The sequence below is a fragment of the Furipterus horrens genome, unplaced genomic scaffold (assembly GCF_987537825.1).
Source record: "Furipterus horrens unplaced genomic scaffold, mFurHor1.1.pri manual_scaffold_1, whole genome shotgun sequence".
Classification (NCBI taxonomy): domain Eukaryota; kingdom Metazoa; phylum Chordata; class Mammalia; order Chiroptera; family Furipteridae; genus Furipterus; species Furipterus horrens.
In genome coordinates, this window is record NW_028327171.1 from 168,892,286 (window position 1) to 168,918,683 (window position 26,398).

The 26,398-nt window shown below is 36.0% G+C and overlaps 2 protein-coding genes across 2 annotated transcripts in view; one reads left to right on the top strand and one right to left on the bottom strand.

Annotated features, from left to right (window-relative positions):
• Window positions 1–3,167, bottom strand: part of CIRSR (corepressor of RBPJ and splicing regulator) — a 43,545-nt gene extending 40,378 nt beyond the window's left edge. The window contains 1 exon segment of the mRNA XM_090280810.1: window positions 2,873–3,167. Within this exon segment, the coding sequence (XP_090136936.1) occupies window positions 2,873–2,944 (72 nt within the window). The 5' untranslated portion in view covers window positions 2,945–3,167.
• SCRN3 (secernin 3) overlaps window positions 3,058–26,398 on the top strand; it is a 36,187-nt gene continuing 12,846 nt past the window's right edge. Inside the window, exons 1-5 of the mRNA XM_090280806.1 lie at window positions 3,058–3,137; window positions 5,602–5,770; window positions 7,155–7,336; window positions 7,797–7,996; window positions 13,602–13,814. Coding sequence (XP_090136932.1) covers window positions 5,612–5,770; window positions 7,155–7,336; window positions 7,797–7,996; window positions 13,602–13,814 — 754 coding nt within the window. The 5' untranslated portion in view covers window positions 3,058–3,137; window positions 5,602–5,611. The remainder of the gene's footprint in view (window positions 3,138–5,601; window positions 5,771–7,154; window positions 7,337–7,796; window positions 7,997–13,601; window positions 13,815–26,398) is intronic.

The window sequence follows — 26,398 nt, forward strand, 5'->3', positions numbered from 1 at the left end:
TAAGTAGTTTGATATTACTGGAATATAAAATCTGAGGTGGGAGAATGGCGGTAGGGGACAAAGGAGGAAATATAAACTGGAGCTAGATTACTTGACTTAATCCTGTAATATTTTAATAAGGAGTGGGAAAAGATCAGATTTATGCTTTCAAAAGACTATTCTGTGCGAATAATCCAAATATTCATTAACCGACCGATGGACAAATAAAATGTGTTATATCCACAAAATCAAATATTTAGCAATAAAAAGAAATGTAGTGCTGATACATTGTACAACATGGATAAACTTTGAAAACATTATGCTAAGCAAAATGAGCCAGTATTTCACAAAAGACCACATATTTCATGATTTATATGAAATGTCCAGAACAGCAAATCCACAGAAACAGAAAGCAGATTAGTGGTTGCCTAGGGCTGAAGAGGAGGGAGGGTTAAAGAAAAATGGGGAGGAACTGCTCACAGATATAGGTTTTGAGGGGACGGGTGCTGAAAATATTTTAAAATATTTGTTGTGATGATTGTAGACATTCATAAATATACTAAAAAACCACTGATCTGTGTGCTTTATTTATTTAGTTTTTTTAAAAATATTTTATTTATTTATGTTTGGAGAGAGAATTAATGAGAGAGAAAGAGAGGGAGAAAAACATCAATGTATGACTGACTCTCACAACCCAGGCAAGTGCCCTGCGCTCAGCTCAGTGCACTGAGCTACACCAACCAAAGCTGGATTGTGGGCTTTAAATGGGTGATTTTATGGTATGTAGATTATATTTCAGTAAAGCTGCTAAGTAAGTTATTTTGATGGCTGTGTAGAGAACAGATGTGAGAAAAGTCAAGACTAGGAGGCAGAAAAACCAGTTAGAAAATATAACAGTCCAGGTGAAAGATAGTGAGGGGTAAGCTAAGACACAGGCAATAGTGATAAAGAAGAGACAAGAATTCAAGAGATATTTGGGACCAATAGAATTTATTAGCTGACTAGATAAAGGGGTGATGGGAAAAGGATGAATCTTGAATTCCTGGCTTAGGTGACTGGGTTACTGTTGGGTAGCAGCTAGGAATGAGCAGCCAGAAGGGAAATAAAGGTCGGGCCCTTGCCATTACAATCTCACAAAGAACTTAACACAGGAGGCTAGAAGCAAAAGGAAAACATGTTTTACCAATTTATTCAGCAGTCCTGAGCTTGGTTTGATATGATTGTCAGGTGTCCTGAGCATTACAACAAAATAGTGCAGAAGTGGAGAGTCCTTGAGACTGTGCTGAGAAAAGGGGCTTCTGTAACAATCTTACTAAGATTGCCAGGTGTTCTGAACATCACAAGTGGAAACTGGCACAGTAGGAAAAATTGGGCCTATGCTGGAAAAGGAGGCCTCTGTAACAATTTCACTAACGAGACAAAAAGCCTTTACTAACTGAGAAAGAAAGACTTTGTAGCTATACATTATTCCCAAAGAGGGGGAACCTAAAAACTAGCTGAGGTATATAAGCCCTGAACCCCAAGAGTCGGCGTACTTAGATTAGCTAAGTACCCACTTGTAGCCTTGGCTCAAGTGTATAGAATAAACTTACTAACAAATTTTCTAACAACTTTATGGGTGCCTGCTTGCAGCTTTGTGCTTGTGTTTTTCATAAATAAACTTGCTACTTCTCATTTCCACCCTACGTGATTGTCTCTCTCTCCCCACTGCAACATTACTACCTATATTTCCTACTCATACGAGAAATTAAGTATAAAAAGGACAGGTTTTAGATATAAGTAAATTCCATTTCAGATAATGTTGAGTTTGAGATGCCTGTGGGATATCAAGACGACACTATCTTGTATATAGTTGTTTTTGAGGTGCCTTGAGCTAGGGGGAGACACCTGGGGCTGTAGCTTTGAGTCACGAGTGAAGAGCGGGTAGTTAAAACTATGAAATTAGATGTGATTGCTTGGGAAAACATACAGAGTAAGCAAGACAAAGGCCAAGAATGAAACCTTGGGTAACACCTGTACTTCAGGAGCAGACTAAGAATAAGTATACATGTAGGAGCAACTAACATTTTATTGAGCACCTATCTATGCATTGGGCACAGTGCTAGGTAGTAACTTGTTTCAAAAGCCTTTATCTAAGCCATCTTATTTAATCCTCATAACAATTTCACCAGTCAAGGAAACTGATACTGATTATACTTAACTTACAGATTTGGAGATGGGAATGAGGGATATTAACTATTTGTGCAAGGTGTCAGGGCTAAAAGTGACTGTGCTGGAATAACTAGAATCCAGGTCTGATTCCAATGTTAAAATTCTTCCTACTTCACTTTCACTTTCCACTGCTATAGTGTTGAGCACAGTTTTTCTTTACTGAACCTAGCAGACATGTAACTGATTACCGAAAAAGCCAAACTTAAGAGCTCATCAGACAGGCGCTATATTATCGGGTAGAATAAAGAGAGAAGGGAAGGGGGTGACTTTATTTCCGTTTTAAGAACTACCTTATCTTAAATAGGAAGTTTTCTTTGTACAGAATAGCAGCGCTCCGAAGCAGTGTTCCCTGGGATTCTAAAAGGCTAAACCAGAATCTGCTCAGGAAAGTAACGCGGAATCCTATTATCAGCTTTCCTATTTTATGGGCTTAACATCTTGGTGACGGAACCGACAGAGCAGACCAGGGCCGCGTGTCTCCGGGTTGATGAAGAGTGAACGTCGAGAACCAGCTTTGTCAACGAGTTTTTCAGAGGGGAAGTAGGTGCAAGAACACCAGGGCTTCAGGCCTGGAGAAGAGGCGACTATCCCAGGGATCCTAGAGACACCACCACTCTCATTTTCAGCACCCTGTGGGAACCCAGTCAAGGGGCCAGCGCCCTCCTCGGCTCCTTTTACTTACTTTTTTGATATTGGATTTGGAGGCAGGATGAAAGTCCTTCTTGCACATAAAATTGGCGAAGGATTTCCCCATCTTGGAGGATCATACAGAGAAAGCAGCCGCCAGATTTGAGAACAACGTAAACAAATTCTGTCGCCTAACCGGAACTGCGCCGTCTGTGGCAGTGAGGTCTTCCGGGTCAAAGGTGACAGCTTCCGACAACTAACACCACTTCATGCTACTGTTCGCATCTTCCCCTTTTCACTTAGGGCTGCTCTGAGGCCAGGTGAGGTGCGCGCGCTGGGGAGGGATGTGCATACTTGAGGTAGGAAGTAGGAAGACGGGAAGTGCCCCGCGATACTTCCGAGGGGCTTCTGGGAGGGGTTCCGGGTCACAGCTGCGCGGACTGCAGTTTGAACGTCCCAATGGGGTACGCGGCGTGGCCTGGACGGGGGCTCTTCGGCAAGACGTGTTTTAAATTCGAGTCCTTACCCTGTGAACTCTGACTCGAGTTACATAAACTTTTCTGCACCGATTTTCTCTTTTCTGTTATAAGCAGTAATTCTTGCAATATATAGCACGTTTGTGAAGATGTTTCTGAAAGCAATGGGTGAGATAAAGCATATAAAATAGAATGTCAACTCTACAAGAACGAGGACTGTCCGTTTTGTCACCAGCTGTACGGTACCTGGTGCAGAGAGATGTTCAATAAACATTTGTTGAGTGATAAATGCACAGTAGGTGTGTTAGTAAAGGCTCTCAACGCTTCCCCTCCGAAATGGGCTAGGTGTCCTAACCAGGCTGCATGTTTCCTTCACCTCGTGCAGCTTATGGCCCTGAGACTCCAGGGTTTTGAGTGTATGTGGCTGCTATAGGGGATCCATCAACCAACTCCTGTTGCAGGGTGTGTGTGTGTGTGATGCGTTCTGTAAGAAATTTACTCGTCTGCCAAATGATAACAATAGCTTTCATTTGAACGTTTTTTATGTTCTATGCAGAGCAAAGTGCTATATTCATTGTCCTACTAAATTCTCACAACAGCCCTCTGACATATTTACCAATGAGGCAGGAGGCTATAGAGAGAATAAATAACCTTCTTTGGAACACAGATAGAAGGCGATCCAAGAAATAAAGGTTGAAATACACACAAAAAAGACAGAAGCAATTGTGACCTCTCTCTTTCCATCACTGAGGAAAAGAGAAAAACTCTTAGGAGTTTCAGGCTGAAGTTGTTTCTTATTTAAATCAGTTTGCCCTCTTTTTTTAAATAAAGATTTTATTTACTTATTTTTAGAGAGTGAGGAAGGGAGGGAGAAGGGGAGGGAGAGAAACATCAATGTGTGGCTGCTTCTCACGTGCCCCCAACCGGAGACCCTGCTGGCAAACCCAAGCATGTGCCCTTACCAGGAATCCAACCGATGACACCTCGGTTCACAGATCAGCACTCAATTCACTGAGCCACACCAGCCAGGGCTCATTTTGTCCTCTTTTTAATGAAACATTTCTTAGATTTAAATTTTGTTTTAAGATGTCTGCATAAAACCATTTTAAGTTTTGGTCATTATACAATAAAGGAAAGAAGAAAACTATAAAACACTATGTTCATTCTGGAAACACAGTAAAAAGTATGACACTTAAGTGCCCTAAAATTTAGGATTTAAGATTTTTCTGAATTAGAAATGAAAATCCTTTTCTGTTTTTTAAAATATTTTATCGTTATTCTAGTACAGTTGTCCCCATTTTTCCCTTTTGCCCTCCTCTGCCTAGCCCCACCCCTCCAGTCAATCCCCACCCTGTTGTCCATTTCCATGGGTCATTAATATATGTTCCTTGACTAGTCCCTTCCCTTTCTTTCCACCCTTATCCCCCTCCCTCTATTTGCTGTGAGTCTTGAACACATGATCTTGATATTAAACTCTACAATCAGGGTTTACAAGTTATGGACATGAAATTTCTACTGGAAACAGCAACAACTTGAACTTTTATCAGACATGTATTTGCCTGATTCAGTGAGTCTGTTTCAAATATGTCTTACCAGTATTATAAGCTGTGTATTCTTCTCCAGCTCAAAGGAGACTTTTTCTCTTGGAGACCCCTTCCTCCTTCCTTTGAGGAAATAGTGGTACACAATAATGGAACTTTTCTAGTAAGGAGACTCATATGTGTACATAAATATAGTAAAATATGGTTCTGATAACAGTAGAACTAGGTATAGAGATTTGCAAATATGAAAGTAGTCAAAAGCCACTCAGGGAAGACTTCAGGAGAAAAAGATCTTAAAGGGTGGTACATTTGACCTATAAATTAGAAGAAGGTACTTGTCATTGCCATTTTCTTTTTCTTTTTTAAAATTGATTTTAGAGAAAGAGGAAGGGAGGGAGGGAAAAGGAGAGCGAGAGAGAGATTGATTTGTTGTTCCGCTTATTTATGCATTCATTGGTTGATACTTGTATGTGCCGTGACAGGGGATTGGACTGACAGCCTTGACGTTTTAGGACAATGATCTAACCAGGCGAGCTACCTGGCTAGGCTTAATGTCATTTTCTAATTGATTCTTGTACTACAAGATCCATTCCCAAGTCATTTTCTTACTGATTTTTGTACTAAAGTACACGAAGTTAAAAACTTCAACTAACAGCTTTTATTAGCTATGGTAATAGTATCCCTTAGCCATTAAATAAACTTTTTGTTTTGAATATACTTAAAAATGCTTTTCTCTTTTTATTTTGAATCTTTTATATGATTTTCAGTTTCAAAAAAATGGAACCCTGTTCCTGTGACACTTTCGTGGCATTACCTCCAGCAACAGTTGAAAATAGGATTATTTTTGGAAAAAATTCAGATAGACTCTGTGATGAAGTACAAGAGGTAGTTTATTTTCCTGCAGCAGTGCACAATAATCTGAGAGGACACCTTAAGGTAGGTGAAATACATATTTCATTAGCAGCATGTTTCTTTAAAAATATCGTAGTTTTTTTTCTATCATTAGATAGCTATTTGGCAGATATCATAGAAGTTAGAAATTCAAGAATCTAAATTTGAAAAATAATTTAAATCAGAAGTAGGCTGCTGGTCTTTTATGATTTGGAGGAAGCTAAAATATAAGTAGTAATAGTTAATTCTTTGATCAAATATTTGAATGCTTACTATATGTGAACATGTTAAATAAGGCAGAGATTTAAAACGTGCTGTCAAGCTTAGAATTTAGTAGAGGAATTGTTGCGTATGCAGCTAACCCCATTATAAAGTGTGATGGTCTAAATGCAAAATTTAAGAGAAGCAAGCTGTGACCACAGTGGAGAACAAACAATTAATTCAGACTAGGGATGAAGAAGGCTTCTCCAGAATTTTGGGGTTTCAGCTCAAGTTTGATGGATAAAAGAATTCTGATTGGTGTAGAATAGGAAAAGTCATTCCAGATCCTGGAATTAAAATTTCTGGGAATAAAATTTTTATTGGGCCCAGTGATAACACTGTCAACATGAATTTTATGTAATCATTTGGTAGAATATACGTTAATTAAAGGATTCTTTGAATTTTTTCATTAAAATTCCATTTGACATGGAACTTAAAAGTTTTATATTGTTTTAATTGCTAACATATCTTTTAGATTTCATTGATACTCTAATAATAAAATATATTAAATACTAGATGTTTTCTGTGTACGAAGCCAGTTTTTCTTTGGTTGTGACTATTCGCCTTAGGTCCCTTTCCACTTTTGTCTTTTTATATTTAAATCTAGCCTATCCTGTAAAGCAGTGGTTCTCATTCTTTTCGCTGCTGTGGACATATCAGATAGATAAACTACTATGGCAATACACTGTGTTTAAGAGCTGCCACATGGAACTTATATCACTAACCAAGAAATACTGGACATTGAGATTGAGAACTGCTTCCTTAAGCTTCAATTCACATACATCTTCCTTTACAAAATGTTTCAAAGTTTCGCAATTAGAAATCACCTTTCTCTTCATCTTCACTTTTCTTCATGGCTTTTATACTTTATATTTTGTTGTACCTTAATTAATGTACAAGTCTTAGTTTCTTAAAGATCTGTAACTGATTCATCTGTTAGCAGAGTGCTTTTTAATAGGAGATGCTCAGCAAATATTTGACTAAATGTTTCAGGGTCAATTCTGAGTATGTTTTATGGGTAATGACTTTATTATCGAAAATTTCAATTTAGTTATACTTCATTTATTTCTTTCATAATGGTCATGGTTTCTGATTGATTTTTAAGATTCTGAACTCTGACAACTTTTATTTTTTGGCTTTATGGTTATTGTTATAACTTTCTTTACAGTGTACTTACATAGAAATTGATCAAGTTCCTGAAACATATGCCGTTGTTCTCAGTCGCCCAGCGTGGTTATGGGGAGCAGAAATGGGAGCCAATGAGCATGGAGTTTGCATTGGGAATGAAGCTGTTTGGGGACGGGAAGAAGTGTCTGATGAAGAGGCACTACTGGGCATGGACCTTGTCAGGTTACTTTTCTGTTATATATTTTTGCACTCATAGAACTTGTCTAAATTTTAAATTTTGGTGTAACTCTTACATATTTTATCTTTCTATTTTTTACTTTTTTGGACTTTGATACTTTATAGTTTGTGTGAAAATGCTTTAAAGTACTGGCATACAGTGTAAAGACTTTCAAATATCATTAATTGGGAGAGGCTACCTGAAACTCAGAGATAAAGTAACTTGCCAATAAATTACCAAGTTGGAATTTGAACATTAATCTATTTGACTCCAAAGTCTTTGTTTTCAATTCCAAACTGACTTCAGGAGGAACAGTTTCGAAGTTGGATTTTAGTTTATTTGTTAACTTGAAGGATTTTTTACTTTGAATGTAAACACAACATTTCATGTGCATGAAATTATTTAAGCAAAATAATGGAAATTTCTTTTTAATCTGAGAACTTTAATTTTTTAATTTTATTTTAGACTTGGCCTTGAAAGAGCTGATACAGCTGAAAAAGCCCTTGATGTCATTGTTGATTTATTAGAAAAATATGGCCAGGGTGGAAATTGTTCAGAGAGTGGTATGGCATTTAGCTATCACAACAGTTTTCTGATAGCTGATAGGAATGAAGCTTGGATTCTGGAGACTGCAGGAAAGTACTGGGCAGCAGAAAAAGTACAAGGTATGGACAAGTTTCATCATTTGTCTTACAATTAATAAATACCCCCTTAATTTGCAGACATTGCATTTAATTGTCTTTGAAGATTTGTAATTCAGTGCAATGAAGGGTTGAACTACAGAGGAAATGAAAAAAATTTAAGGAACATACAATGAAAGAGCACTATAAAGAGCCTTCTTGAAAAGAAGGTGCTATCTCTTTCATATCTATAATATAAATTTAAAAACCCTGTATATATTTTCTGTATAGTAGCTCTTGGCTCTTGTATGGTGCTTTCCCACTTTTTAATAATTCCTTACCATTTTCTTTCACTTTTTAACTTTGGACTGAACTGCAAAATTTCATCACATGTGGGTATGGCGGTAAGAAAGGGGAGTGGTGTTGGGTGGAGATGGATGTCTGTTGGGTTAGTGGTTGGAAACATTATGTTGATACAATAGTAAAACATTTAAAAATTGGTAATTGGTATTATAGTAAAACAACACAATTTGATTCTTTTAGAATGCTTTGCTTTGTTTTCCATGGTTTCTTTGTGACCATATACTCTTATTTTTCAAGTGAGAAAATCCATCTATGTGAAGTGAATTAATCAAGGCAGTGAGTGAAAGACTTAGAATTTAAATCTTTCCATCTTGACTCTCAGTTCAATGTTCTTTTACTAGAGTACAGTCTTGTACTCAAGCATGATCACATACTTCTTGTGTATGTGCCCCCTGGGTCTCATGGTTTTACAAGGTAGATAAGATACACATGTGAAAATATTAAATGTTGCATGAATAATACAGACACATAGATGCTGTAAACATTTAGAGAAGTAAAAGTCACTATGAGCCAGAGCAGTTCAGAAAGGCTCCATGAAGGTAGCCTCGAGCTTGGGAGGGTTTGGATGTTATTTTTGATAAACATTGCCATTTGTTTTGATGGATGTTTTATATTTATGCATGTATGTTTACTAATACAACAGTAGAAAATACATTTAATTGAATTTAGACTATTTTTCTCATTGTGATAATTGGCCTGATTATATCATTAAGCAGGTTTTTATTTTATTAAATGTGCCACATGCAAGAGAGAAATGAATAAATGTATTCTTTTGAGAAAGATAGACCCTGACTGGTGTGGCTCAGATGGTTGGGTGTTGTTTGGCAAAGTGAGGGGCCACTGGTTCAGTTCTCCATCAGGACACATGCCTGGGTTGCGGGTTCGGTCCCCAGTTGGAGCATATGAGGAGGTCGCCGATTAATGTTTCTCTCCCTCTCTTTCCCCCTCTCTTCCCCTCTCTGAAGGTAAATTAATGAAATCTTTTTTTTTTTTTTTAAGATAGGCCTAATTAGACATCCAATGTGAACACCATCATTGGCTCTGATTATCAGCTGTAGATTAACTTTGCCAACTGGTTTATCTTCTTTACTAAATGAGCCCAAGAACTAAATAGCTGAACTGTAGGGAATTTGCTATTAGGTGGAAAACTCTTTCTGTATTTGTTGTGTCATGACTTAAGACTAGTTTTTGTAGTGAGAACATCTCAAGTATGACTTCATTAGAGTAATTTAATTGACTTCTACTTGGCAGACTGTCATTCTAAATCTGTCTTAAATCATTATCAATTTTCATTTATCATGATTTACTCATTTATTTTTATTTTTTATTTAAATATATTTTATTATGTTGTTACAGTAGTCGCAATTTTTTCCCCCATTGCTCCCCTCTACCCAGTATCCCCCTTCCCTCCAGCAATCCCACCCCCCTTAGTTCATGTCCATGGGTCATGCATATAAGTTCTTTGGCTTCACCCTTTCCTATATTATTCTTAACTTCCCCCTGTCTATTTTGAACCAATTGATTATGCTTCTTAATCCCTGCACCATATCCCCATTTCTCCCCCGCCCCCCTCCCAGCTGATAATCCTCCAAATGACCCCCATACCTATGATTCTGTTCCTATTCTGGTTTGCTTAGTTGGATTTTGTTTTTATTTTTTAGATTCAGTTGTTGATAGTTATGAGTTTGTTGTCATTTTAGTGTTCATAGTTTTGATCTTCTTTTTCTTAAGTAAGCGCCTTTGACATTTCATATAATAATGGATTGGTGATGATGAGCTCCTTTAGTTTGACCTTGTCTGGGAAGCACTTCATCTGCCCTTCCATTCCAAATGATAGCCTTGCTGGATAGAGTAATCCTGGTTGCAGGTTGCCTTTCATCACGTTGAATACTGCCTGCCAGTCCCTTCCTGCCTGCAAAGTGTCCTCTGAGAAATCAGCTGATCGTCCTATAGGCACCCCCCTGTAGGCAACTCTATGCCTCTCTCTTAATGCCCCTAGGACTCTGTCTTTATCTTTCACCTTTGGCATCTCAATCATGATGCATCCTCCTGTGGTCCCCTCTGGGTCCAGCTCGCCTGGGACCCTCCGTGCTTCCCAGACCTGTATGTCCATCTCCTTCACAAAATTTTGGAAGGTTTCCTCATTTTTTAAAATTCTTGCTTCCTCATTCTGCACTGGTTGACTGTTTTTTTCTTTCTTATGTTCCAAATCATTGATTTGAACCCCAGTTTCCTTACCTTCACCATTGGTTTTGTGTGGATTTTCCTTCGTTTCACTTAGCATAGCCTTCACTTCTCTTATGAGTTTGCCATATTCAAGCATATCTGTCAAGCCTGTGAGCATCTTTATCACCAGTGTTATGAATTCTTCATCTGTTAGGTTGGCTATCTCCTCATCTGTTACATTGGCTATATCCTCATCGCTTAGTTCTCCCACTGGAACCTTGATCCATTCCCCCTTTTGGGCCATACTTCTCTGTCTCCTCATTCTGACAGGCTCCTATGTTTGTTTGCCTCTGCATCCCAGGTAGAGCTGTTGCTCCTACTACGTTGTAAGGGGTGGAGCCTCAGGGATTCGTCAGTACAGGGCAACCTGTTTCACCATGTTGTGGCGCTGTATGCGGGGGAGGCGTCCGAGAGGGAACAATGCTGCCTGCCCAGCACTTGCCCCTTTTCCGGGCACCTCTCCCACTTCCGCACTGGACTGGCGCCCCTCTAGCTGCTGCCCTGGCCGTTGTTCCCAGAGTGGGTGGGTCTGCGGACGTTCTGGGACCATGGGGGCCCTTTAAACAAGTGGACTCTACTGAGAGACTGGCAGTTTCTGCCTCCATACCAACCCCCACTGTTCTGCAGAGTCAGAAGCAATGAGACTTGATTTTCCCCAATGCTAGGACCATGAGCTGCACGGTCTGGTGAGAAGCTGGGGATGCTCCCCAGGTGTCCCTCCTGACTTTAAAATGTGTGACTGCGCTTTCTGCCGGCCTGCTGCTGCCGCCACTGCTGCTGCCACCACATGGCATACTCTCCGCCCCAGCTCCATTCCTCCTACCTGTCTGGATGAGTATTTCTTCTTTATATCTTTGTTTGCTGGACTTCCATGCAGTTTGATTTCTGGAACTTCTGATTGTTTCTAGTTTTGAGGTAGTTGTATTCCTTCTTAGTTGTAGAGGGAGATGCAACGTGTCTCTGTACGCCTCCATCTTGGCCAGAAGTCTTGAGATATTCATTTATTATGATCTCTTTAGCACAGGTTTTTATTGTTTTCTTTATTTTGTATTTTAGTTGAACATTCTGTTTATAACTAGTGCCGTGATATTTTTGGAAGCCTTATATTTCTTTTCTAATTTGTTTATGGCTACTTAAAAAACTAATTTCTACAAAAGGCTAATATCTAAAATATATAAAGAACTCTCAAAACCCAACAGTAAAAAGAAAATCCAATTAGAAAAATGGACGACAGACATGAAGAGACATTTCATCTAAAGCTATACACAGATATCAAAAAAGCACATGAAGTGATGTTCGGCATCATTAACCATTAGGGAAAGGTAAACTAAAATCATGATGAGATATCATTATACTTCTGTCATAGTGGTTAAAATAAAAAATGACACCACCAAATGCTTGTGAGAATGTGGAGACTGGATCACCGACACATTGCAAGTAACAATGTATAGCTACTCTGGATATCAGTTCGACAGTTTATTAAAAAACTAAGCATGTAACTACCATAAAACCTAGCAATTGCAATATTGTGCATTTGCCCCAGAGAAATAAAAACTTACATTTACACAGGAATCTGTACATGAACATTTATAGCAGCTTTTTCCATGACAGCCCCAAACTGGAAGCAACTTAGATGTCCTTTAACTTGTGAATGGCTAAATAAACTCTCATACATACATACTATAGCATACTACTCAGCAATGAGAAGGAATGAACTGTTGATACATGTAATAACCTGAATGAATCTTTAGAGAATTATACTGAATGAAAAAAGCTAAAGCCTATGATCGCATTACCTGAGTGATTGTCTGTAAGCATAAGCCTCACTTAATCCTCTCTGCAGCGCTGCCTCCTGAGACTCAACGGTTTGACTGAACTAAATGGCTGGGTTGGGGAAGAATGGGGTGGTCTGTGGACTTCACTTTAAAACTGGTTTCTCTTTTCTATCCTAATGGCTTGGACAGAAAAGGCCCAGAGGTCTGAGAGGGGGGAAACCTAAACTATTTACCTCAGCCCAAACTAAGTATAATGGACAAAAGGGTTTTGGACAGGTGAGATGTGCCTAGCACACCTTCTTACAAAGAAGCCCTTTTTTTTTTTTTTTTTTTCCTAATATGGAACATTGAAAAATTAATCCCTGCCTTTTGTCATCTAGTAGTTATGGATTGAATGATGTCTTTTAACCCTTTTCGCCAAATCTGTTGCCCCCAGAACACAACAAGGACACCAGCCTGTTAAACCAAGCACGCCGTTGACCGGAGACAGCCAACTGACCTGGAGTCTGCACAATCCTTCCCCATGTGGGAAGGCCACCCTCCTCTCCACACCCCCACTCTTATTAGGGTTTTCTGGACCCAAGGGTAGGTAGGACGACGACCATGTCCAGCTTGAAGCAGCTAGAGGAGCACGAGACCTTCGCCCATTGTCCTTTACAAGATTACAAAGGGTCCTAATATTTGAGAGGGAGGGGATAGTTAATTTTTACGAACCAGGGGTATGGACTTGGGGGGGATTGCTGGGGGAGGGGGGTGCTGGGTGGAGGGGAGCAAGGGGGAGAAAATTGGAACTGTTGTAACAATATAATCAATAAAAAACATTAAAAAAAAAAGAAAAAAGCTAAAATGTTATACACTGTATGATTCTACTTATATAACATTCTTAAATGACAGTCGTAAAAATGGATAACAGGCTAGTGAGTGTAGTTTTAAAAGGGCAAATTGAGTGATCCTTGTGATGATAAATATATTCTACAGCTTGACTATATCAATACCAGTATTTTGTTTGTGATATTATACAAAGTGTTACCATTGGAGGGAACTGGGTAAAGTATACACAGGATCTCTCTATTACTTCTTATAACTGCATGTGAATCTATATCTCAAAATAAAGTTTAATTTAAGAAGTAATTCATTTACCTTTTTGAATATATAATAGATGCATCTGGTATAAAATTTAAAATTCTATATTTACATTTAAATAGTCATTAAGAATCATAATGTACAGATAGCTACATTATGTTAAATATTCTTTTCTTCTTCCTTTACCTCTTTTTTGAAAACAGAGGGAGTTCGTAATATTTCTAATCAGCTTTCAATAACAACCAAGATTGATCGGGAACACCCAGACATGAGAAACTATGCTAAACAGAAAGGTTGGTGGAATGGTAAAAGGGAGTTCAATTTTGCGGCAACATACTCTTATATTGACACAGCCAAGATGTTGATTTCACCAGGTAGATACTGTGAAGGCTACAAACTTCTGAATAAACACAAAGGTAATCTTATTATTTAAATAATATCAAGTGAGGGGGTGGGGCGCGGAGGGAGATAAATAAATAAATAAATAAATAATATCAAAATGAAAAATTATATTTTGTGTAGATATAATATGGGTATGTAAAACTTTTTGAAGAATTATTGTTAGTAAAGATAGAGTTTTATTTAAACTAAAAACATTGTGATATTGTAAGCTATTTTTTAAGATGACTGAAGTTCTATATAATTATGAGAAGGTAATGATTCTTTTTCAAGGACAGGTTCAAATTTATAATTCTCATATCCTTTTTCCAGTTCTTACTAATGTTCTTAAATCCAAATTGGGGTTACTTTTCTTCTCAGAGTCCATTGGAACATGAAAACAGAGTTCTTGGACTTTAGCTGTTGCTTCTTTCATTTATCTTTGATAGTACAATTATTGGTTATTTTTTTATTACAGAAGTTATATTTAGAACTGGTCAAAAAGACAAACTGAGCAGATTAAGAATTTTCAGTTTCCACTCCAAAACTCTAGAAGTGCTGAATAAAATATTTAAACATTAAAAACATATATAGCTAAGTTTGAACATAAGAAGAAGAAATCACTAGGTAGCAAATATGAGGAGAGAAGCAATAGTGTTAGCAAGATTTGAGATGCCTTCTTTCCATGCATTCCTCTCTCTGTGTGTCAAAGTGGCTGGAGGAAGCAATTCTGTGCCAGATATAAGCCTTAGAGGCTAGTTTTAACATCAATGAGAATGTGGCTGTCTAGGTGAAATATCCATTTGGGGAGCAGGACCTGGGCTCCTTTACCAAGATTACAGTATGAAAATGCTACTCAGCTCCCTGCCCAGAGTTCTAGCCTGAAATTGGGTTGTCTGCTGTCTCAGGCTTTGGGTCAGAAATCACTTGTGGGAGATTGACCTCTGAGCTGCATATATTTTGTAGGCACAGCTGGGGTTACCTGTGCTCTTCTGAGAAACAAACTCTAGTTTGGAACCCATAAACCACACAGGATCCCAACATACCTTTATCTCTACTCCCACTATGAGAATATTTGATATGACAAATATTTAGACTTTTTACTCAAAATTTCCATCCAAAGAGTAAACCTACTATAATGATCTGTATGTAACTGCCATTGAACCATTTAAGTTTCATGGGCATTCAGATGAAAGGTTGTAGTTTCTACATTTACTATGGATAATTTCTACTGTTGTGTCCTGAAGTTAACTGATATTTTTTTCTACACTATCTAACCTGTTGCTAATCTCTAGTGATATTTTCATTTCAGTTATTGTAGTTTTCATCTCTGCATGTTTCATTTGTTTCTTTTTATATATCTCCCATTACTTTATTCATTATCTTCATATTTTCCTTTAAATCCTTGAATGTATTCAGCAGATTTAAAATAGCTGTTTTAGCATCTTTGTCTGTAGACTCAATTATCTCTAATTTCTGGGTCTGTTTCTTTTGTTTTAATTTTCTTCTGTTTTTGGGTCACATTTTTCTGCTTATTCATGTATCTAATTATTGATCAGATGGTTGAAATTACAGGTTTTATTTTTTGAGTGCTGGATTTTGTTTTATTCCTTTAAACAGTGTTGGACTGTGTTTCATCAATTAATTAAGTTACATATAAAACAGTTTCATCTCTTTTAGGCTTGTTTTTAAGGTTTTCTAGGGTAGCTCTAGAGTAGCCTTTACTTTAGGACTAATTTAGTCCCACTACTTAGGAATGTCATCCTTTGGGAATCTCCATTAAATGCCCCGTGTATTGAACAAGATCTCTGTACTCCACCCCAGTTGATGGGAACTCAATAGATTCCCAGTCCTGTGTTAGAGTTATGAACTTTTTAATTCATAGTTCTTGGTAATTGCTCTTTCCCTAAAATTTGTTTTTTGGCCTTGTGAAGTTTTACTTTTTGTGTGTTGCGTGTGTATGCAGATTGGTATTCAGACAAAGGCTTAAGGAAATCATTATACAGATTTTTGGAACTTTTTTGGGGGGTAGCTCCTTCCTCTCCAGTGCTCTGCTCTGCAAATTCTAGCCAACAGTGTCTCCCTGAACTTTGATCTTTGTTTCCTCAACTTAGAGTGATCTTTGCCTAGTCTTTTTTCCTTCTCCTTACATTGTGCTCTGGAAATTGCCTCTAACAATGTTGAGCTGGATTCAACATGATGATAAAGCTTACCTTGTTTGTTTCCTCTATCTCTGGGATCATAATCTTACTTTTCCTGTTGTTCAGTGTACAAAACCAGATTTTCATATTTTGTCTCGTTTTCTGTTTTGTTTTTCTTGAGTAGAAAGGTAATTCTGGACCCTGTTATTCCTTCATGTTTGGAAGCAGAAGTCCTATTTACATTATAGTCTTTCTTTGCAGTATAGAAGAGAAATACAATTCTTATCCAATAATATGCATTATTATTATGAACTACCCATGAGCACAACTACTGTGCAGTTCATTGAGAGTTAAATAAATAGGTAATAAGAGTTTTACATGCTTCCTATTATATAGAAATTCTTTGTGTATTGTTATATAGGTTTTAAAAGTGTTTTAGTAATATTTTGGGAAATTGAGTTTTTAAATATGGGCTAGGAATACATTATTATTTTTTCCTATGTTAAATAACAGACTCTAGACTTCTGCTATTCAGTGTCTTCTCAGATATTTTAGAGTTAGGTAAGGAGGATGTATGTTTTTTTTTTTTTTTTTTTTTTGCAAAACACCAAATCTATATTTACATCCACATACAATAACATAACTTTAAGCTGAAATATATCATAAATAAAACAAGTAATGTCTACTGTTTGACAACTTAGGTATCAACAATTAATATAAATCAAACTGGAATGAAATAAATACATAGGAGGATGTATGTTTTGTAGTAACCACCTCTACTGCCTATGACCTATCAGGACCAGAAGAAAGTTCCCTTTGAAGGTGATTTCAAAGAAAAATATTATAAACACATGAGCAAATTCAGTGCTAGGAGAAAAACAATTCATAGATATAACAAATGTAGGAAATTCACACGCAAGGGACAATTGGAGCTAACAGGAAGAAGTTTAAAACACTATGATTAAAATTTTCAAAGCTATTTGATAATATTAAGGAATTATTAAAAATTCAGGTGTGATCATTGCATTTGGTTATGTTTATAAAGTTTCTTTTTATAGATACATACTATTATAAATGAAATGATATGACTGGGATCTGCTTCAAAATAATTTGGTGGAAGGGATTTGATAATAAAGCAGTGATGAATATATGAGGGTTCATTGTATAATTTTTCTAGATTTTTACATATTTGAAACATTCTGTAATAAAAAGTTAAAATAAAATCAAAATGTTCAAAGATATAAAGGAAGGAATAAAATCTATAAAGCAAGAGTAGGTTATGAAAAAACATAAACTTGAAAATTCTAAAATGTACAGAAATTCTAAAAATAAAAGATTAATCATTGAAACAAAAGTAACAAATGTTTAAAGTGAAGTATTTAGAAAATGCAGATAAGCAAAAGGAAAAAATTCACTCAATGAGCACTCAGACTCAGTACTAAATTTATTTTTTAATTTCAAAAGTAAAATGTGTCATTGCTAGCAATTCTTTGTAGCCATATTTCTATGTATACATACATACACAGCTTGTTTTTAAAAATAAAAATAGGTCAATACTGTATATACTCTGTTTTAATCTACTTTTCATTGGGAACAGCATTCCACATCTTCTGTTATCATTTATTCTAAAACACTTGAAAATTTCCCTTGTGATTTCTTTCCTGACTCATGGATTTTGAGAAGTGTGTTAATTTCTACATATCTAGGGTTTCCTAGATATTTTATTATTATTGATCTCAGTGCTTTAAAATTTACTGAGGCTTATTTTGTGGCCTAGCATATGGTTTATCTTGGTGTACAAAATATACATTATGCAGTTAGGTATAGTGTGTTATAAGTGTCAGTTAGGCTACTTAGATCAGGATGGTTATTGTGATCATCTATGTCTTTATTAATTTTTTCTTTTTGTATATAGAGAGACATGCAAAAATCTCCAATTACATTTATGAAATTGCCTGTATCCCCCTTTAATTCTGTCTATTTTTGCTTCACATATTTTGGAGCTCTCATATATGTAGGGGCATACACATCTATATATATAAATTTTTTAGAGAGAGAGAAATATTAATTTATTGTTCCACTTATTTATGTATTCACTGGTTTATTCTTGTATGTGCCCTGACTGGGAATAAAACCCACAACCTTAGCATATTGCAGCAAAGCTCTAACCAGCTGAGCTACCCAGCCAGGGCCACATTTATAATTGTTATGTCTTTCTGTTGAATTGGCCCTTTTACCATTAGGAAATATTCTTTCTCACTGGTAATACTCTTGGTCTTGAAGTCAATTTTAGCATAGCTGTCTTCTGCTTATTGTTCACATGATATATGTTTCTGATTCATTTGCTTTCAAATTATCTGTTTCTTTATATTTAAAGTGCATCTCTTGTAAAAAGCATATAATTTGGTCTTTAAAAATACTATTTTGATAAGTTCTGCCTTTTAATTATAATATGTAGTTCATTAACATTTAATGTAGGCAAGTTCTGGTTCTAGATAAGATGGTGTAAGTACACTCCATTTTGTCCCTCCAAATATGACCATAAAACAAGAAATACTCCATAGAGCAGCTGTCTGAGGATTCTTGAAAGTAAAAAGGAGCAGGAAATAGGAGAAAGAGACCAAAACTCAAAATAGGAATGATCTAACAGTGAATTCCATAATTTTTCCTTCCAAATCACTCAGCTTGGTTTCAAATGGTATGAATCTTGGAAATGTGCGCTGGATGTGAACAGAAAGTGGACCCAAAGTCGCATAATATAATGTTATAATCCAAATGACACAATCCAAAATTAGTACAGGCTGGGGCAAAAGCAAGTTTACAGTTGTGAGTACCCGAAGCATTGTTTAGTCTTGTATTATTATTTATTACTGTATTATTTTACATATGAACAACTGTAAACCTACTTTTGCCCCATGCTGTATGTGAAAAATCAAGAAAATATTAACAACTTGTAAGAAAAAAGACTATTAACAAGTACTAATAAATTCCAATCAGTAGATGATCTAGGTGTTGAAATCATTAGACAAAGACTTTAAAGCAGCTATTTTTAAGGGTGGTATGAATGGAAAGGTAGAGCCTCCCAGTAGAAAAATAAAGCTATAAAAAAGAACTGAGTGGAAATTTTATAATTGAAGAACACAATAACTGAAGTAAAACATTAATTGATGGGTTCAATGAAAGAATTGAGATGATAGAGGACAGAATCAGTGGACCTGAAGATAGATCAACGAAGAGAAAAAATGGAAACAAACCAAAACAACAGAAATTTGGGACTGTGGGATAATACCCGAATGTCTAAAAATTCACATCATTACCGCTTCAGTAGGAAAGAATAGTGTGATACAGATACATCTCTTTTTTAATACATAATGGATGAAAACTTCTCAAAATGGCAAAAGATTTAAACTTACAGATTCAGGATAGTTACTGAACTCCAAACAAATAAACTCAAATCTATGCCTGAATGTACACATCCCTGAAAGCCAAAGATAAAAAATTCTTGAAAGCAGCTAAGAAAAATAACACATAATACACAGGTTCATTAGAAACCATTGAGGTACAGTATAAAGGCAGTGAAACAACATTTTTAAAGTTCTGAAAGAAATGATTTGTCAACCCAGTATTCTATATCCAGCCAAATATTCTTCAGGAATAAAGGGGAAAGAAAAACATCCTGGCATATAGGAAAATTAAGCTACTTTGTTGCCAGTAGCCCTGCACTAAATAAAATGCTAAAGAAGTTTTTTTATATAGAAGGGAAGTGGTACCACAGGAAAATATGGAACTTCAGGAATGAAAGAACCACAGAAATTGTGACTATCTGGGTAAATATTACTAAGTTTCTCCTCTTACAATCTTAAAAAATATGTCTGACAGTTACATGCAAAATTTACATTTCCTATAATACACGTTATAAACGCAGTATAAAAGAGAAGTGCATCGGGACTTATATGTTGGCAAGATTTCTACATCTTACTTGATGCTGGAAAATACTATATCTAGTAAACAGAAAAATTAGATATAATCCTAGAACAACTACTTTAAAAAGCTACATAATAAGATACAGTATAAAACCCAACAGATAAATTAGAATGGAATACTATGAAAATATTTAAAAAGAAGGCAGGAAAGGGGAAACAGAGGAACAAAAAACAGAAAGATCAAATAGAAAACAAAGAATACAATGTAGACCTAAATCCGAACATTATCTATAACCTTAAGTCTAAACACACCAATGTAAAGATAGATGCGTCAGACTGAACTTGAAAAAAGAAAGAAAACATGACTCAGCTATGTGTATGAGTAACTCACCTTAAATAGCTGAAATCGGAAAGAAGATGTACCATTCAACAGTGATCAAAAGACAGTGGATTGTCTATATAAATACAGATGAAGTAGACTTCAGAGCAAGGTGGATTATTAGGAAGGGGGATATTACATAATCAAAAAATGGGTGTATATACACCTAACAAAGCTTCAAAATACATAAAGCAAGAACTGAAAGGAGAAACACATTCTCACAACTATAGTTGGATACTTCAGTACTTGTCTCAGTCATCAGAAAATCATCAAGGATACAAAAGAACTGAATAATATCATCAACCACTGCATCTAATTGATATTTATAGAATACTCCACCCAACAACAATGGGATACACATTTTTTTCAAGTACTCATGGAACATACACTTAGGTAGACTATATCCAGGTCATAAAAAAAATCTTTACACTTTAAAAAGAAACATAACAAAGTATGGTCTCTTTTAATAATAATGTTAAATTAGAAATCAGTTACAAAAGGATATCAGGAAAATTCCTAAATACTTGGAAATTACACAGCACACTTTTTGTTTTTTGGTACTTTTATTGCATTTATCTTATGCTGAATTGACTCACAGGCCATAAGTTTTTAAAAAATCCTTATCCAAGGATATGTTTATTGATTTTAGAAAGAGAGGGAGGGGGAGAGAGAGAGAGAGAAAGAGAAACATCAATCAGTTGCCTCCTGAATATGCCCCTGACCTGGAATCGAACCTGCAACCTTGTGGCATATGGGATGATGCTCCAACCAACTGAGCCACCTGGCCAGGTGTGGACTGTAAGTTTTTTTTGTTCAGTTTCTTCTGGGGTATCCTTTTCTTCTGTGCAACCCACTCTCTGGGTCAGGAACAGTCTGCTCTTTTTCAGTAAGGATCATATCAATGTGGCAGGGAGGGCTCATGTGTGGATTACTGTTCCTGTAAGTTCTGTAAATTCTGTGTTGCATCTTGGGAGCTTTGTTCACCTGGGTGTGCTAAATGACCACAGAATCTTCATCTAAACCTTAAGTTCCACATTACTTTGCATTTTTAAGCATGTGCAGCAAAAATTCAGCACTCTTTTTGGGCCACCAGCCCTGCATTCAGCTCCACTGTTTGGCCTGGGCCCATCTACCAGCTGCATTACTGTAATGATGGAACGGCACATATTGCTTCTGTAAAGTGACATTCCCTCAGATACTTGGTGGCTTTTCAAATATGCATACTCTTGATGGTTTGGGAAGTTCCATGAGTGTTTGTAAAGTGAATTTGAAGATTCGAACCTCTGGTTTTGCATAATTTTGTGGGGTTTTCTAGGTCAGGTGAAGAGCATTTTCAGAAGTAACCTCAGGTTGCTTACAGGAAGAGCACACAGTACACTTTTTGATCTATGGGTCAAGAAAGAAGTCTTAAGAGAAATTTGAAAATATTTTTAATGTTATGAAAAAGAAAATTAATGTACCAAAATGTATGGAATGCAGCAAAAGTTTCCATGCTTCCAGGGAAATCCATAGCATTAAATACTTACATTAGACAATAAGAAAGTCCTCAAGTCAAAAATATAAACTTTCACCTTAAGAAACTAAAAAAGAGCAAAATAAATCCCAAGCAAGGAAAAAAGAAAAAGCAGAAATCCATAAAATTGAAAACAGCAGAACAGTAGAGATAATTGATCCAACTAAAAACTGGTTCTTTAAAAAGATCAAGAAAATTGATAAACTTTAGATAACAAATTTTAAAAAAGGAGGAAAATGTAAATTATGTTTCAGGACCCCTTAGACAGTAGGAAGATAATAGAGGAATACTACAGATAGCTCTAAATGTAGTCAATAATTTTGAGCAAATGAACCAATTCCTTGAAAGCCAGAAATCACAAAAACTCACCTGAGAAGAAATAACTTGATTGAGCAGGCAATTTAATTGTTTGTATTCAACATGCAAACTCTATTCCCTGGTCAGCAGCTCAAATTCTAGTTCAGTTCTTTTATCTTTAACTGATCTGCCCCACACAACTCAGATAGAAAAAGTAACAAAAGTACTGTTGTGTACTTTTTTGGCAAAACACTTAAGTCCTCAGTACATAAAATTAGCAGACCTCCTAAAAAATGAAAACAGCACATAATTAAAGTGGAGAGGAAAATGTCAAGAATCCTAAGGTTTATGGTAATTAAACAAAAGGAAGAAAAATAGAGACAATTACAAATGAATTAGTCACCGCATCATAATAACTAATTCTATTTTATTTAACTACAAAATAACTGAATAATATATTTGAAATGTGCATATGATTATAGTAGTTGATGCGCCTGACATGAAACTTATTCCCCCCAAGTTTAAAGTACAATTCATCCAGCTTTTTGTTCTTTGCCAAAAGAATAAATGTCTTTCTAGTACTTTCATAGAAAATTGTCTACTATTACATTATGGTTATTTTTTTCCTATGATTTTTCTAGATGGAAGAGCTTAGCTCTCCTTTCCAACTATCTCTGTCTGATAGCTATTAACTGTGCTGTATGTATATCCAAATTGTATCTATATTCGCTCATGTATTTTAAATAACTAGTTTAAATTGCAGTGAAATTGCACCCTGTGTTTTGCATTCATTTTAGTGAACCCTGCCACTGCAGTCTCAGTACTTATTCAATGCTTGCTAGTGAATTACTTATAGCTACCCTACTCAAGGGATCATATAAATCCTCCTTTCATTTTGAGAATTGTAGGTTTTGAATACAGAAAACATTTTCATAATACCTATATTATTGCGGTGTTATGGTTCTGACACTGTTTTCATTAAAACTTGCCATTTATAGGAACTTAGATTTGAATCATTTTAAAATCTCACTAGGTGCAGAAGCTATGTGTCTGCTAGGTGTGGATGGTAGGCCTTTGCTTTAATGTTTAGTTTTAATATTAAATGTTTTCAGTTGCACTTTTTTTCCTTCTGCATTTTTTTTCAAATTTAACAGAAGGATATTACTCCTGTAATAAGCTATTTATAAATTATTTTCTTGAACTTGAAGTCATAGCTATACTATGGAGAAAACTGAAATTTTCTATTAATATCAGTTGATAGCTTGCATGATTAATTGAGGGTGGACCATTAGATTACTTTATATGGAAGTCAATTTTATTTTAACTTGAAATGGCAAAATAATCACAATTTGGATAAGACTTGCTGTAAGCCTTTTTATTCTAATTTTCCCACATATCATGGGATAGGGGAAATTTGTTGCTTTTCACACTCTCTTTGTCTTTGTGAATTATTTCATTTTTTTATTCCCTTATTGTCATTGTAATAGGATTTTGGGAGAGAGGAAATAAATACCTGTGGTCAACTAACGATGTTAAATGAAAGTAATTTGTTTCATTAGATCTAATTTTAATGCAATAATTAAACATTTCCATATAAAGTATCTGAAAATATCTGGTCGCAGGACTGTATTTTTTTTTAAAAACTGTACTTGTTACAGTATGGATCTACTACATTCATTACTATTATAGGCATACCTCGGATATATTGCAGATTTGATTCCATACCAATGCAAGAAAGTTGACTGAAATTGGTATGAAATGAGTCATGCCAATTTTTGTTTCCCCAGTGCACATAAAGGTTATGTTTACATTATACTATAGTCTATTAAGTGTGCAATAGCATTATGTCTAAAAATCAATGTATATGCCTTAATTAAAAATAATTATTGCTAAAAAATGCTAAGCATCATTTGAGCCTTCAGTGAGTCATAATCTTTTTTGCTGGTGATTGCCATAAATCTTCAATGTAAAAAACAAAGTATCTGTAAAGTGCAATAAAATAAGGTATGCCAGTATTAAGAAATTGGTATTACTTGAGGATAATGAGAGACTGAGATATTTAATAAACGTGGGGCATAATAGTGGAGTAGTTAAAAGCACAGAGCTGGAACCTGGCTGCTGTGGCTCAGTGGATTGAGTGTCGGCTTGCGAACCACGTGTCGCTGGTTTGATTCCCAGTCACCGCACATGACTAGGTTGCATGTCAGGTCCCTAGTTGGAGGCGTGAGTGAGAGGTAACCACAAAGTGGTGTTTCTCTCCCTCTCTCTTTCTCCTTTCCCCTCTCTCTAAAAATAAACAAACAAACAAATAAACAAGAAAACAAAAAAAAAAAGCACAGAGCTGGACTTCTACTTCTAGTTTTGAAGGAGTAGCTACTAGTAGTCTAACCTCCCTGCATGAAGAACTAAAAAAAATGGAGGAATAAGACTGTTTGAAGGCATGAGTGAGCACCCAAAATAGGACCTGAGAGGCCTAGATTCAGGATTTGAGAAAAGACTATCTATATGTTGAGTAGAGCCTGACCTTCTAGTCACAATTTCTTCTTAAAGCAATTGTTACTTCTAAATAGCACATATATTGGATGAGATGCTGAGAAACCAAGCAGAAAGCAGTTGGTAAAAGCCTACAAAGCTAAGTAGAGATTTTTGACAGTCTCACAATTCTTTAGGGACAAAAATGGAATTTGATGGCTAACCAAGAAGAGGCCTGGGAAATACCCCAGGCTTTCTGTTGAAACCCCAGAAAGGATACACCTTAGAAATAAGAATAAACAGGGATTAGACCAGTCTTAACTTGATCAATAGGTAATATGGCTATATTCTATCTGCTTGCCAGAAGACAGTTAAATCTGTTGTGGAGGAAAATATCATGCAGAGTCTCTACAGTTTTCATCTGTAGGGTCCAACAACCAATAACAAATTATGAGACATGCCAAGAAATAGTTCCAAATGACTGAAAATCAAGAGAAAGCATATAGTAGAAACTGACCCATGTGTTATCCACACATTAGCATTATCAGACACAGACTTTCAAATGGGTATGTTTTGTATATTAGATAAAAGGATGGAAATATTCATCAGAGAACCAGAATCTATAAAAGAGAACCAAATGGAAATAATAGAACTGTAAAATTGTAGTAAGTGAAATTAAGAACTCAACAGATTGATTTAACAACAGATTAGACATAGCGGAAGAAAAAAAGAGTGAACTGAAAGATCAATAGAAAAGATCCTGATTAAAACAGAGATATGAAAGTTGGGAGAATATTGACAAAGGTATGAGAGGCATATGGGACTCAGTGAAAAAGTTTCACATGTGTGTAGTTGAAGTCCCAGCAGGCAAGTGAGAGAGAATATGGAGGGGCAAAAGCAATAGTTGAAGAGATACTGGCCAAGAATTTCCCCAAACTAATAAAAGTCATTAAACCACAGCTTCAAGAAGTTCTACAAATCCAAAGAAGGATAAATAAAAAGAAACCACACTTAGTACATCATAATAAGATTGCTAAAGGGGAGGGGGACAGAGAAAATCTTAAAAGCAGTCAGAGGAAAAAACATATCTTCAGTGAAACAAATATGACTGACAACTAATTTTTCAACATAAGGGAAAGGATCCAGAAGACTGTAAAATGACACTTTAAAAATGTTTTAATTTATTGATTGTAGAGAGACAGAGAGAGAGAACAAAATGTCAATTTGTCGTTCAACTTATTTATGCATTCATTGTTGCTTCTTATATGTGCCCTGATGGGGGATCAAACCTGCAATCCTGGCGCATTGGGATGATGCTCTAACCCACTGAGCTATTCAGCTAGGGCCTAAAGTGACACATCTAAAGTGCTGGAGAAAGATAATTACTACCAATTTGAAATTTTATAACAGGGAAAATATCCTCCAAAAAATGAATTTGAAATACAACTTAGAGAATTCATCACTAGCCAATTGGCACTAAAATACTAAGGGTCATTCTTCAGGCAGGACAACTGATCTCAGAAGCAAGGTAGGCAAGAGTGCATGAAGAGCAACAGAAACAGTAAACACTTGGGTAAAACTAAGTGAATATTGACTGTTTAAAATAATAACATTGTACGACCAATGGTCACAGCTACAGTGTTCAAAATCTGTTGTATATTTTATTAATTATGCTATTACAGTTGTTCCAATTTTTCCTCTTTGCCCCCTTCTCCCAGTACCCCCCTTCCCTCCAGCGATCCCCCCACTTAGTTCATGTTCACGGATCATACATTTAAGTTCTTTGGCTTCTCCATTTCCTATAATATTCGTAATATCCTCCTGTCTATTTTGTACCTACCAATTAAGCTTCTTAATCCCTGCATCTTTTCCTTCATTCTCCCCTTTCCCCTTCCCA